At 41.1% G+C, this 14,099-nt stretch overlaps 1 protein-coding gene across 8 annotated transcripts in view; it reads left to right on the top strand.

The window, feature by feature from the left end:
- The window catches only part of Kif16b (kinesin family member 16B), a 283,270-nt gene that overhangs the window by 191,417 nt on the left and 77,754 nt on the right, over positions 1-14,099 (top strand). For 3 of the 8 annotated variants that reach the window (XM_006498818.4, NM_001081133.2, NM_001355123.1), the window contains 3 exons: positions 2,782-2,934; positions 6,155-6,251; positions 7,520-7,570. In XM_006498818.4, the coding sequence (XP_006498881.1) occupies positions 2,782-2,934; positions 6,155-6,251; positions 7,520-7,570 (301 nt within the window). Of the gene's footprint in view, positions 1-2,781; positions 2,935-6,154; positions 6,252-7,519; positions 7,571-8,866; positions 13,204-14,099 lie in introns of those variants that run through there. The other 5 variants (XM_006498814.3, XM_006498813.4, XM_030247819.1 and 2 more) reach the window with 3 other exon arrangements.

Genomic DNA, 14,099 nt, shown 5'->3' with positions numbered 1-14,099 from the left:
GCATTTGGCAGAGGCATAGGTATAGTTGTGGAGACAAGGCAAAACCTCCTCAGAAGTGTTAACTGAATCCCTCACCCATCAACTTCCTGAGGAGGTCAAGACAGCTTCCTTTTAAGTGACCTGTTTATCCTATAGATTCCATTTACAGTCATTCTCTGGTAATTCCTTCAGGCCAAGCAGAAAAAAATAATAATAACAATCAAAACTATAATGTTATTATTTCAGGGAAGTGGGTTGGAGGTTTAAGAAAATGATTGCAGGTATGTTATGTAAATGAAATTACTGGACAAAGCTGTAGCCCCAGGAAATTTAAAGCAGTGGAGGGCATGCTCTCAATTTGTATCCTGCAGTGTGCAGTAAGAGGCAGCCTGAGCTTTTAGCTTGATGTCCCTGACTTTTGTCAACCAGCCATTTAATATTAATACTCTGTAATAGCAGACATGGCTTTGAAATCTCCATGGAAGCGATTCTTCTGTGTCGGCAGTCCTCCAGAAACCTTGCAAATGATGCAGTTGGCTTCATGAGTTCTGATAAACTAGACTTCACTACTGTTTAATTCAAGCTGAGGAATTCTGGGCACTCTGCTCTGCCTGTAGTGCTCCAGCAGCTTTCTGCAGGCATTTCTGCTGCATGTTATTTTCTTTCTGGCTTCTCACAGTTAAGCCAGGATTGCCTGTGCAGCCTGACTTGGTCGCTTGTGAGACTGCCCAAGTGTGAAATATTGAAGCCATGTGGCACCAGATGGGACAAAACTGCAGTGAACACACCTTCCCGTTGGTTCCTCACTGTCTGTCAACAGGTTAATCTATGACACTGCCTTCCTTTCCATTGCTGCTTAGTTCAGCCAACAGTCACATACTGATGCAGCTCTTCTAGAAAGCTCTCATGTCACCATAGGAAAGAAGATGGAAACTGCTGATCTCACATTTGATCAGCTCTATTATAAGAGTCCTCAAAAATGATGATGATTTTATAGACATGACCTTCCATGAAGAATAATCTTATATAACTCAAAATAAGTTTAAAATCATTTGTGTGTTATCCCTGAGTCTTCCCTTGAAAAATTGACATCATACGGAAGTAGGAGGTAGAACATTTGAACCTGTGGTAGTTACATTACTAGTGGAGACCAGTGACACACAGATAGGAAGTAGCAAATTGGGGATCTAGGTCTGTTTCTTCACCAGTTGCCAGTTAACTGGCCATGTGGCTGAAATACAAACAGGCCAGTTCTTCACACAGTATGTGCTTTGTGTATTGTCCTATATGACCCTTACCAAGTCTCACTAGGTCTTTAAGGTCCCAATTAGACTTCCATGCAAAGCCACCTCTGCACGGATTTTCTAATGGCTTAGCCCAAAGGAATACCTGTAAGAAAGCCCAGTGGGCACCAGAAAGTCTTATTCATTGCTGCCTTCGCTTGCATCCTGCTTGCATTGCTAAGACCCTATTGATAACAATTTTTGCCTCTTTGTCATTTATTTGGCACCTCACACCATTCTTTGTTGGTGGTGTTGGTGGTGTTTTTTGAGACTGGGTCCCATGTAACTTATGCTGGCCACAGAAGTGCTATATAGCAAAGGCTGACTATGGCCCCTGATGTACATGGGCCACCATGCCCAGTTCCCTAGACACCTCCTTGATGCTAATTCTCCCCTCTCCTGAAAATACTGAATATTTTGCAAATGAATGCCCAAGAAACTTTTGGTTCCTGGTGGATAAATAAGACCTGAGTTGAATGGAACAGCTCCTCCTATGGAATCCACGAGTGCTTTCCGTACTAACCCCAGAATCACATCTTCACAATTAAGAACATGGCCTTCATGTTCAGGATGAAGCAGTCAAGTTGCTGATGGTGGCACCAGAGGGTTGGCAGCATCAAGATGTGTCAGCATTTGATAAAAAGATCTCTGATTTTTGGAGATTAAGAAAATGAAAGAGATTAGCTGAGCTTATTTGATCCCTCAAGAAGTAGAAATTCAGATCTAATACCTGTCTATATTTACAGAGTGAGTGGGCCGAGTGTGCTGCTGAGTCTTATGTTCCTGGAGCTAAATCTGCCAGCATGCATGACCTTCTCAGTCTGGTTGTTCAGGATTCAAGTTCACCATGGTCAGCTATTCATGTAGTTCAGAGCTTATAAAATGTATAAGTTGCAAGAATGTTTTTGTTTTAATGTGGCTCTTTTTAATTTCTCATGTCACTCAACTTTATTTCCATAACTCTCTCCCTTGGCTCCCTTCTTATCTCCCTACCTTGGCCAAAGTGTCTTCCTGGGTTTTGTGGCACTGTCTCTTTGCTGTGATTGGTTTCTGGCCTAGGATCATCTTCTGTCGTTATCTCTAAATGCCCACATTGCAGCGACCTTTGAAACTCAGCACGGAACTACTTTGAATAGATCTTGTCAAGCAGAAGTATTTAACAGGATTTTGATATGTAGTCCACAAACAACTCTTGTTGACTCATAGTTTAAGGAATTGAAAATCCTGGTTAGCTGCCTCTAAGGGCTTGCTTACAACACAACAGAAGTCTTTTTGGCTGAGGGGTCTGAGCCATGGATGCCTGAAACTCTTGTTCTGTGCCCTCTCATTACCCAGTTTCACTTTATTCCTTGTCTTTTATGTGTGAGACCTTTTCTACTAGAAGAGAAAACTTTTTGCACTAGAATTGTTTCTGGCTGCACTCCCAACCCCCCATCCAATTTTTTGGACAGTTCCCTATAGAGAATGTGGTCATGTAGTACTATTAATTAATGGAGTTTTGTGGTTCACATCTCTTTAGGTTAGAACATGAAATCCATCAGCTGAAGCAGAAGATCTGTGAAGTAGATGGTGTTCAGAGACCTCATCATGGGATTTTAGAGGGGCAGGCCGTTCTCTCCAGCTTGCCACCCAGTGGGGGAAACTCTCACCTGGCTCCACTGATGGATGCCAGGTACTCAACATTCAGCTGATGCCAAGCTTTTCTGTGATTCTGTGTAATGATGTATTGTACCCGTGTCGGCTAGTTTACCCTATAAAATGTTTTATCAAACTCAACAGCAGTGCTATGGCTGAGATGTCCTCTGTCTTTGTCAGCTGCTGTCTAGCCTATGGCTGGTTGAGTGATTGTGGGAAAAGAAGCAAGGACTAAGAACTGGCCAGCCAAATCCAAGGCATTATACTTCAGATAGTTCAGTGAGATGGTAGAGTTAAATGTGCAGAAACCAGCTCATCCCAAACAAAGTGCTCTAGATGCTGGGTTGGAAGAACCAGGCTGCGAATTAATTGAATTGTACCATGGGAGAAATACCTAACTGGACAGCCGTGCAGTCTGGATTCAGGAGCTTGGTGTTTTGTTATCAACTGTGTTGAGAATAGCATGAGATTTCTTAGTATAGGTCTGTGTTTTCCATGCGGCCAGTTTCAAAATGTCTTGTAAGGTTGAAGAGGTCATCTATAAATGACCTTGGCTCATTGTCAGTTGTACATGATTTTAGTTCTAACACTAAAAGATAAATGTTGCCTTTTATTTTGGTTACTCTTATTAAACAGTAATGTATTTGCCCTATATTTTAGAAAGTGTTTCTCTTTTGGTAAGAAGTATAAAACATTGATACAATTTTGCAAATATTTACAAATACTTATCTATTTACTTTTTTAATGTGTGAAGGCATATATGGAAACAGTATAGTGCTAGGGAGATAGCATAGTCAGTAAAATAATTACCTTGCAGGCTTCGTGACCCAAGATCCTGGAACCCATGTTAAAAATAAAAGCCAGAACAAAGCTAGGCATAATAGCATATATGTAATTCCAGCACCAAGGAGAGATGCACAGGTGGGTACTGGCCAGTGAATGACCCTTTCTCAGAAAAAGGAGAATATGGTACCTGAGGAATGACAACACCCAAGGTTGTCCTCTGTCCTCTACCACACATGAACATGTGTAAGCATTCAAATACACATATACACATGAATGAATGAGAGGAAGAGAAGGAAGGAGAGGGGAAAGAAGGGATATAGGGAGAGAGAGAGAAGGAGGGAAAAGTTATTGATCAATCTGTGTAATTGGAGGACACTACCTTATAATTGAGTCATGATTGCTTTGAGCAATCTGAGCTGCTGAAAGGTATAATTACATCATGTTTCTCTTACCTTTTATCCATTCAGACCTGCCCATATTCATCTCCCTACTCTCCTTCAAAATCATAACCCCCTCTTTACTAACAGTTACTGCATGGAGATAGACAGACAGACAGACAGACAGACAGACCGACCGACCTAAATATAAGCTGTTTGGTCTGTATAATGTTACTTATATGTATGTTTTCAATGCTGACCATTTGGCACTGGACAACAAATTGGTACGCTCTTTTCTGGAGCTGGTTCTTTCCTCAGCTCCATGTCTAGCCTAGAGTACTTTCTATAAGGCTGAGGCCTCATTAGCTTTTCCCCATCCATTCCGGTATGTCCATCAGTTCCATCCTTGTTCAGCTCATGTTTCAGCAGGTTCGTTCTGATGTTACCAGGAGACGTGGTGTCATAGCCAACTCTTTGATCCCATGGCTCTTACAGTCCTTTTACTTGCCTCTTTCAAAATGTTCCCTGAACCTTATTAGCAGGAGTGGTCTGTAGATGTACCTATTTTTATTTTTTTAATAAAAATAAATAGTATGTATTTATTTTTTCATGGGTTCCAGAATCTTGGGTCACAAAGCCTGTAAGGTAATTATTTTACTGACTATGCTGTCCCCTAGCATTGTATGCTCTGAACTTTGATTGGTTGTGGTTTTCTATAATCTTCTCTGTTGCAAAGAGAAGTTTTCTTGGTGATGTGAAGACTATGCTTATCTGTGGATATTATAAGTATAAATATTTAGAATTTAGTTAGGTATTGTTAGTTTAATAAATTAATGGTTACAGATTTTTCCCCAATAACCATGGGTTCACTGATGCTGAGGAGTTAGCCAGTCTCAGGCATAATTTCCCTCTTCTCAAATGATTCATGAGTCCAATTAGAGAGCTGTTGTTGACCTCTAGTATATTTGTGCTGCTACTACACCTTTAAGGTTATAGTTCAGTGCTGGTTCACCATTGTGGTTCATTGCCATCATAGCTAGGTATGTTGCTTACTTCCTCTTTTAGAAGTTTGAATGTGGCCTTCTAATACCATAGGAGCTAGTTCTAAGGAAGGGATATCCATGGCAGTTCCAGCTCAGGGGTCTCTGGGATCTGTTTCATAGGGAATTACCTCAATCTCTAAGGAACAACCTAGATCAATAGCAATAGGGAGTCCATTGGACAGTCCTGACCAACAGCTCAAAGAAGGGCTTCTCATGTCTGGTATTGCAGTTTTTGTTAGGTAGTCTTGGCTCTTGGAAAGAGCACCATCAGCCCAAATGAAAAAAACGTAATTAAAACTATATATGTATACTTATATACAGAATTATCTGTATTATACATTTATTTTAGGTAAATATTTTATAGTATAAGTATACAGGCCTTTTCAGACACCTTTAATGATATTTTTCTCACCTACCTCTTTCTGTAGTTAGCCTTTTCCCACTTGCCTGAAGAGCCCCTGTTACCTACCCTTGACTGTTTGCTAGAATTACTACCTGGAGGCTGCACTGAATACCAAGGAGTCTCTCTGAGAGTGGATTCTGTGAGCACAGAGCATCTGACTTCCATGGCTGTGGCTTGCCTTTGTCCTTCAGTGTCCTCCTGCTAGGAAGATCCAGGGAGGGTTGATGGAGCAGCTTACTCTCCATTCAGTTTCAGTGTCTTCTTCTTTTTAGCTGATTCCATCTCATTTGGTGAAAGCTCAGAGAGTGAATGCATAGCAACAGATATTTTAGAAAGAAGAAAACAGCTTGGGATCCCTTATTTTTATTTATGTGGAATAAATAAAATTCTTATCAGGATTTTCAAGTCCTGGTAGGGCTTTGTTTTTTTTGGGGGGGGGGGCGTATCTAAATTGCACATACTCAATAAAAGACATGATACCTCTCTTTATTTGAGTTACCAGGATGATCTCTAGTTCCATCATATATGTATATATGTGATATTAGGAATAAAAGGCCCCCTATTGTATGGAGCATTCTGAGGACACATGTAGTGACCAAATGTAGTGGCTAGATATATTCAGTGGTGTCCTGTTTCCATGGTTTTCAGGATCAGTGCTTACATTGAAGAAGAAGTCCAGAGACGCCTTCATGATTTGCACAGGGCAATTGGTGATGCCAACCATACACCTGCTGATGTGATGAAGGTGAGCTAAAGGAGCCAGGTTATACAGTTATTACTGCCACTCAATGAAAACTCAGGTGTGGAATGTTCCAGAAAGAGCACTAAATGTTGATTGGATGGAGCTGAACAATGAAAGAGAGAATTCATCGAAGAGTAGCTTATCTGAAGGTTTTGTAGTTCTGAGGAAACATTCATCAGCTATTCTTTATTTGCTTTGATTCTGTTTCTTCTCCAAATAAAACCAATTTCTGTAGTAAATAATTTACTTTGTAAGTCATTCCAAGTAGACATATACTTTTGTACTTGAAAATGTGTACTTTAGTAAGTTGTTGTTTACCAAATAACAGTTCATTTCTTTTGTATTAGTATAAATAAATGTTTACATAGCATTGGGATTTTATGATACTTTTGTCCATACATACAAGATAATTTGATTCTGTTACAGCATCACCCTCTTTATTCTCTGTCCCCTTTGTCTCCATTCACATCCATAACTTTGCATTTCTTCCTGTTTTTATGCTCTGATACTCCTTAGTGTCTGTTTTGATTTGATTTTTCTCTAAATTGCCCATTTGAAAGAAAAGACTCAATACATCTCTTTTTGAATCTGGATTGTTTTATGTAATGAAATGATGATCTTTTCCATTCATCTCCCTATAATTTACACAGTTTTGCTTTTCTTTATGGGTGACTGAAATTCTATTGCATACATTGATAGATAGATAGTAGATAGATAGATAGATAGATAGATAGATAGATAGATAGATAGATAGATGCATGCATACATGGATATAGTATCACACTTTCTTTAGCCTTTTACGCACTGATGGGCACTTCTCCCATTTCCTAACTTCCTGTCATGAGTAGTGCTGCATAAATATGGCCGTGTGGGTTTCTCTGGTTCATGATGACTCTGACTTCTGTGATAGACTCTCAGAAGCAGTGATATAAGGCCTATATGTGTTGATTCTTTGTTTTTTTTTTTTGGCACTATCTTACTGAATTTCATAATTTTCAGGCTAAAAAAATATCCTGAGGAAATCTTAATTGTAATTTTACTGTTTAAATTTAACATTAGAAGTTACTGGTTCAGTTCTCTGTCCTGCACATATATCAATAAGAGACATGTTTTCCTTGGCAATATAAATCCTGTAGAAAGGTTTTCAGTTTTGAATGATAAATATGTTTCTTTACCATTTGTTACCGTAAATACTTGAAATAGAATCAAACTTTTCTCCCTTGTATGAACATGGTATAATTTAATACAGACAGCTTTTCTTTTCTTCTCAGAGTAATGAGGAACTTCACAATGGCACCACTCAACGTAAGCTAAAGTATGAGGTAGGTAATGATTTTTTAGATTGATAGGGTTGCTTAAATTATGGCATGCTTGTGTGATTAAATTTTCTTAATGTTTAGTTGCATAATTAGAATTTTGAAGTCCCAGTGAGATTAATGGCTAATAGAGAAGGCAAACTATTATATAGACATAAAATTAAAGGGAATCCTGCAGGCCTAAAACTGTGTTGGCTTTATTTGAATGGCCTGTAGCTATGCCAGGTTTCTCATTAGCAACGGTATCCTTTCCCTTGGTCTGCATTGAAAGGACAGAATTATATAATCAGGATCAGATAGGAGGTGGGGTTGGAAATGAAACTGAGAACTTCTCAGTGTAATTAAAAGCCTGTTGGTTTTATATCTGAGTTGGTACAGAGGAACCCCTGGATCATCCAGCTCTCTTGTCTCTCTGGTGGACAGTTGCTATTACAGCATTCAATTGGTAAGATATCACTTGAGTTTCTTCCACCAAATAGCCCAAGAACTTTTTTTTATTGCTAGGTGATAGAAATCTTGCCATCAGTATCTGTGGTCCATTATTGAACAGAGAGCAAAAGGAGGTTGGGTGTCCATAGTTTCTTGACTCACTTGGACCACACCCACTTCTCCTGCTGCCAGTAATAACAGTAGCCTCCTCTAGACATTTTTTTTTTCCTATTGGGTATCTCTGTCAGAGGAAGAAACTGTCTTATATTCTTTTGTTTGTTTGTTTCCATGGCACCTGACAAATTACAGGCATGCAGCATGCCTTCCTTAGTGAAGGTTTGTAGGGATCAGCACTGGTATTCTATCTAATTAGGGAGAATATGATTTAAGACTCACATAAAATAATTGAGAGAGATACAGAGAGACAGAGACAGAGAGAGAAACAGAGAGACAGAGACAGAGAGAGAGCATGCATGCAGTGTGACCTGGATGGGTGTGTTTGCCCAAATGGGTCGAACAGCTAACTCTAGCCTCTTAAACACTGAGTCAACAGTTTGGGAATGTACTTCAGAAAAAAAATGCAATCATAGACCAAGAAATGGATACTGTGGATTAATCCTACACCGTGTGTCTCTATCAAAATACTCAGTGATTTGTTAGACTGTGTAACATGGAAATTGATGTTCCATAAATGAATCAACCCTCTGTCATTAAATCATATATCAATCAAAACCAATGACTTAGTCCTTCTATCTCACCTCTCAATTAATCTACTCCAATGAACCCAATGGCTATAAGACTTGCCATGTACAAAAAGAATGCCAGAAAGACATAGCACACCCCCATTTCAACCTTTTTTGACATCCTAAACAGACAGGGCAGCCTTGGTCTGCACCGTGTGTTATCCCACTTCTGTCCAAAGATGCTGCTGACTCTCCCAGTGTCCTTAGAGAAGAGAGTGAGATGTGTCCGAGCAGCCAGAGAAGCCATCTCATGTCACAGAACACTTCACTCTCCACAGCGTTCTCTATGGCCTCCCAAGAGAGAATGGTTCTACACTCAGGAACTGAGTTGCTGAAGAATATTGGTGACAAATTTTGTTACCCTGAGAATTCTGGCCACCTTGAACCAAACCGTGCTCATCTTCTTGAAATCACTTCCCTTAATGAAAGGAGCTCTAGAGATGCACAGAATTCTCAGGGTGAGTCAGAAAATGGCAATGGGTTTATGGCTCCTGAAGAGAAACAAAGCTGGGGAATTGAGTCCAGCTGGACATTGTTGCAACACGTGTCACAGCAAGTGCCAGCAAACAGAGGAAGCCAGCAAGCTATGCAAAGCAGGGTGCTGCGCTTTGTTCTCTCTGAAAGCCTTTCTCAAAGGGAACAGCCCACTGGCAGCTCTCCTCAGAGAGTATCAGCTCCTACATTGAGTTGTGAGCAACAAAATGAGAAATACTCCGATGCTAAAAACACTAGTATTCTAGCTCCCCTAGTCAATATCAGGACAGAAGCAAAGAAGCAACTGGGATTTTTTTACCACAAATTCTCAGACCTTTATAAAGACACCAGCGGCCACCTGATACAGGCTGGGACGAAAGTAATGAGCCAAGCCAAGCATGTTGGGAGTATGTGTGACCCAGGTGAGCTGACCTCCCATGTGACAACCTTCATCAGAGGCCTGCCATTATTGGAGCACTTACCCCAGCACCTGCCCTTGAGGTCACTCATGGTGCCATCAGGTCCTCCTCCTCTTCCTGAAACTCAGATTGGCAGCTTCAACAGTGAAGGTGGAGGAAGCCCAAGGTCAGCCAAGAGCACAGCACCTCACAGGAACTTGGCCTTCACATCTACAGATGCACCAAATTCCTGTCTAAATTCAGTTTTCCGTCTTGACTATGAAGATGCTGGGAAGATCATTGCATTTAAGCAGACTCTTGTACCTTTCCCAGAACAAATGCTGAGGCTTCAAGAGTGCCCTCTCACAGACCTCCTTGAGCACATGACATGTTGTTTGCCAGAGCCTGTGGACATAATGAAGGCTGTCAAAGGCATTTACTGGCTTGCAGTTGCTAACTGCTCCCAGCCTGACCCCCAGGCTGCATGCTTGCTCCTGCTGCCTTCAATTCTGTATGCTCTGGTACTGGTAGATGGTTGCCCAGGCTCCATGAGCACTTTTCATGCTCTCCCTCTCACTGCACTGCAGGAGATTCAGGTCGGCTTTGGTGGGCAGAGCATTCGTTTCCTGGGCTCCACAGAGGACCTCTTGCTTACTGTGCTTACTTACAACAAGAGCCTCACTCAGCAGCTCTGCCAGGACCTCCTGGGTGTGCTAATGGCTGGGTCTGAAGCTGCTGCCTACAGCAATCACCCTTTGCTCCATCAGGATCTGGTTCAGCTTTCTCTTGATTTGAAGGCAGAAATCCCTGTTTTAGCTTTGGCGAATGGAGTTCAGTTGTCTTGCAATTTCCAGACAACCTTGGTAGACATGGTCTACTTTCTTCATGGAAATATGGAGGCCAGTGTCCCTTCTCTGGCAGAAGTTCAGTTACTGCTCTATACCACAGTCAGATTGGAGAGTGAGGCTGCTTGTGCCCCCTGCCTATCATTCATCCTTTTAAACACCCACATGGCACTCCTGAGGGAGGATCATGTGTTTTACCCCCACACTGGCTCTCTAAACACACTTCCTCCACATGGGCGATTTGATGTGATCACGTGCCAAGCTCTGAGTGAGTTCAGATGTGTCATAGTTCCAGAGAAGGACAAAGTGTCAAAGGTAGAGCTGGTCTTCCTAAGGAAACATGGGCTTCCCTTGAACAGAGGAAGTGGTCTACCTGAGCAGAGTCGAGTTACCTCAAGCACCCAGGTGGTTATTCCGTTGTGTCTTGAGGATGGACAGGATCAGGCACTCGACATCTGGAAACTCACTTTCAATTCTCAGGATGAGGCTCTTTGGCTAATCTCATATTTAACAAGACTCTAGGAAGGAGACATTTAGAGATACAGGGCAGTTTCTTTTAGACCTTCAATAAAATGAACATTATAAAAACAGTCAAGGAAATATGAATGTCTCAGTGTACTTGATTGAATGGGAAAAAGCAGAACTCTGAAATTGAAAGTGTAAATATTTTGAATAAAGCAAAGTGAAAATAGCTGATAGCAGAGAACTGGAAAAATATCTTTATTGCCACCTGCTTCATTGTCTCAAAGCTCAGATTGTAAATTTGGATCTGCTCAATTACTGGTGCCATGATTAAAGCATTCTGACAGCTTGGCTTAGTTGTCTGTTTATGGTGTGGTAGCTTGGAATCGGGTGGTGCCTGCTGGCGTCCAGTGGACTAATTTGTGCTGTCTGGAAAGGTGCCCAGTCTGGCAGTGACCTTCATCAACACCCTCCGTGTTGCCCATGAGTAGCACAGCTGTGTGGTAGAGTGCATCAATGCTTCCTTCAGCTTCCCCAGTCCATGCCCCACACATAATTTTTACCAGTCTCCTTCTTTCTCTGAACTTCTGTGTTTTTATCCTGGAAGTGCTGTTTGTCTTGTTGTAACCTCTTTATGGCTTATTTCTGCTGTCTTGTCAAATATACAGTTGCCTTGGATGACGTTCAGCACTCTCTATGTCTTCCATCTTTCCTGTCCCTTGACTAGCCGTGACTCAGGTCTGCTCAGCCAGGTATCTTGCTGGCCTGAGGTGAGTTTGCAACTATCCAGGCTTTGTTCATTCTTCATTTACTCCTGTGTGGCAATCCCGTGAGCAGTCGGGAAACATGCTTTGAGTTAGTTTATACCATCCAGCTACTGTGCCCTTGTTCTCCTTTCTCTTAGATGCATGTCCACTAAATCCCAGAGTCTCAGAAGCAGGGAAGTTGCCTCTTTTCTCCATTGACTCACCTTCCTCTCTGCTGGGCACAGACTCAGCACACTCGGTGCAGTTTAGTGGGTCTCCAGTTTCATTAAATCACTCATTTCAGCTTTGGCTTGGAAGGGCCTTTCTGTTCTGGTCACATTCTTGGCTAATGGTCAGTATAAGTGTGGGCTCTTTATTTCTGTCAGTAGCTGATGATGGAGGTGAAGTCAAAACCTAACCCACCCAGAAACTTACCATCTGCTTTTTGTCAGAATTGCCAAGAGAGCAGACAAGCTATTGAAGTGTCTCCACATTTTCATCTGTTTCCTCTGTTTAGATTCTGGGGAAATGAATAGCAAAACATAGAAGTGGAGAATGTGTTGTTGCCTTCTGTGGACCAGTGGCAAGCTTATTGTTTTCAACAGAATTCTTATCTGGAGATAGAGTGTGGTTTTGTTACTTCCAAAACACCCCTCCTCTGATACACACATCCAAAGCCTTTTAAGTATATAGAGAACGTTGTGAAAATTACTATCACCACTTGACCCCAACTTTAACTATGGGTCTCTCTTGGGTGAAAAAAATCTTGAAAATCCCATAATATTCTTCTAAAACCTCATCAATACTATTTCTACTTTTCATTTTTTTTAGCTAATATAATTTATATTACTTGCCATGACTCTTTTGTCATATATGTTTGATTAAACAAACAAATAAACAGAATTAAGTCATGAAGAACTGAGACTAAAATTGAAGATGCTGACAGAGGGATATAATGATTGAGAACAGGAAGCAATACAAAAGTTATCTGTTATTTTAACAAAGACTGTCTACCTCAAACAGACAGACTTCCATAATTTTACCATGCTACAAATAATGGCCTTTAGGGTTTGTCTTAGTTAGGGTTTCTATTGATGCGATAAAAACACCATGACAAAAAGCAAGTTGAGGAGGAAAGGGTTAGTTCAGCTTGTACTTCCAGATGATAGTCCACTACTAAAGGAAGTCAGGACAGAAACTTAAGCAGGGCTTCAACCTGGAGATAGTAGCTGATGCAGAGGCCATGTGCTGCTTACTGGCCTGCTGCACATGGCTTGTCCAGCCTGCTTTCTTGGAGAACAAAAGACTGCCAGCCCAGGGATGATGCTACCCAAAATGGGCGGTGCCCTCTGCCATTGATTGCTAAATGAGAAAATGCCTTATAGCTGGATCTCATGGAGACATTTCCTCAACTGAGGCTTCTTTCACTCTGATGACTCCTGCTTGTGTCAAGTTGACACCCAAAACTAGCCAGTACGGGGGTTTTGTTTGTTTTGTTTCTCCCTGTATGGAACATGCAATAAATATAAGCATTACATAGAATTGTGTTGTCTGGTGTCACGTTTTGAGTATGGTATATGGTTCAAATAGCCTCAACAGTAACACAGTCGGTTCAGATCTCATCATATTGTGGACTCACCTCTGGTAAGTCTGTCTTGTGACCCTACTTGTCACATCCCTCACCTGTGTATACTTTTTACGTTGCAATAAAATGCAGCTCATGGGAGTGAGAATTTGGTTGTTATGCTCCATACAATAGGAACCGAGATTGTTGTAGTTACTCCAGAAGCCTGTGGAATAGACTTGGTCTGTTGTCTACCATGGCATCCTTTCTCAAGAGTCCCCAGCCTCTGACAGGTCCTCCTATCTACATTAGACTAGGTATGAAATGGTACAATGTATGCAGCCAAGGTAACAGTTTAGTGGTAGGGAATTTCTGAAGCAGCTTTGTCCATAGTGGGTGTTGTGGTGTTTTGAGTTGTTGGGATAGAGGCATAAACACTTGAATTGTGGAATCAGGGGTATGCTCTAGACGCTACCTCTTTGAGAACTTGAAAGGGCAAGTTCATCTGAATTTGACTAAACCTCATCTTGCTCACAACTGCCTGCTTGAGACTTGTTCTTGGCAGAGTAAATTTATTTAGACTTTGTTGAAAAACATTTTAAAATAGTTGGTCTCAAAACTCTGAGCTCTTAGAAAATATTCATCTTTCCCTTTGGAAGGGCACAGTTAAGCCTTTCAGCAGAACAATTACAGTAAATGTCTCTTAAACTTTTTTTTTTTCAGATGCCGTATATGGTAAATAGATCTGAACTTCCTTTGTTAATGGTTCACTGATGGCTAGGCTGTTTTGCTGTATTGCTTAATTTCTAGTGAGATCATTTTATTAATGTAGTTATTCCGTGTACAGTGTACACAGCTTAGGCATCTTCATTCT

This window comes from Mus musculus, chromosome 2 (assembly GCF_000001635.26).
Source record: "Mus musculus strain C57BL/6J chromosome 2, GRCm38.p6 C57BL/6J".
NCBI lineage: Eukaryota > Metazoa > Chordata > Mammalia > Rodentia > Muridae > Mus > Mus musculus.
This window is presented reverse-complemented; position numbering and strand designations above follow the sequence as displayed.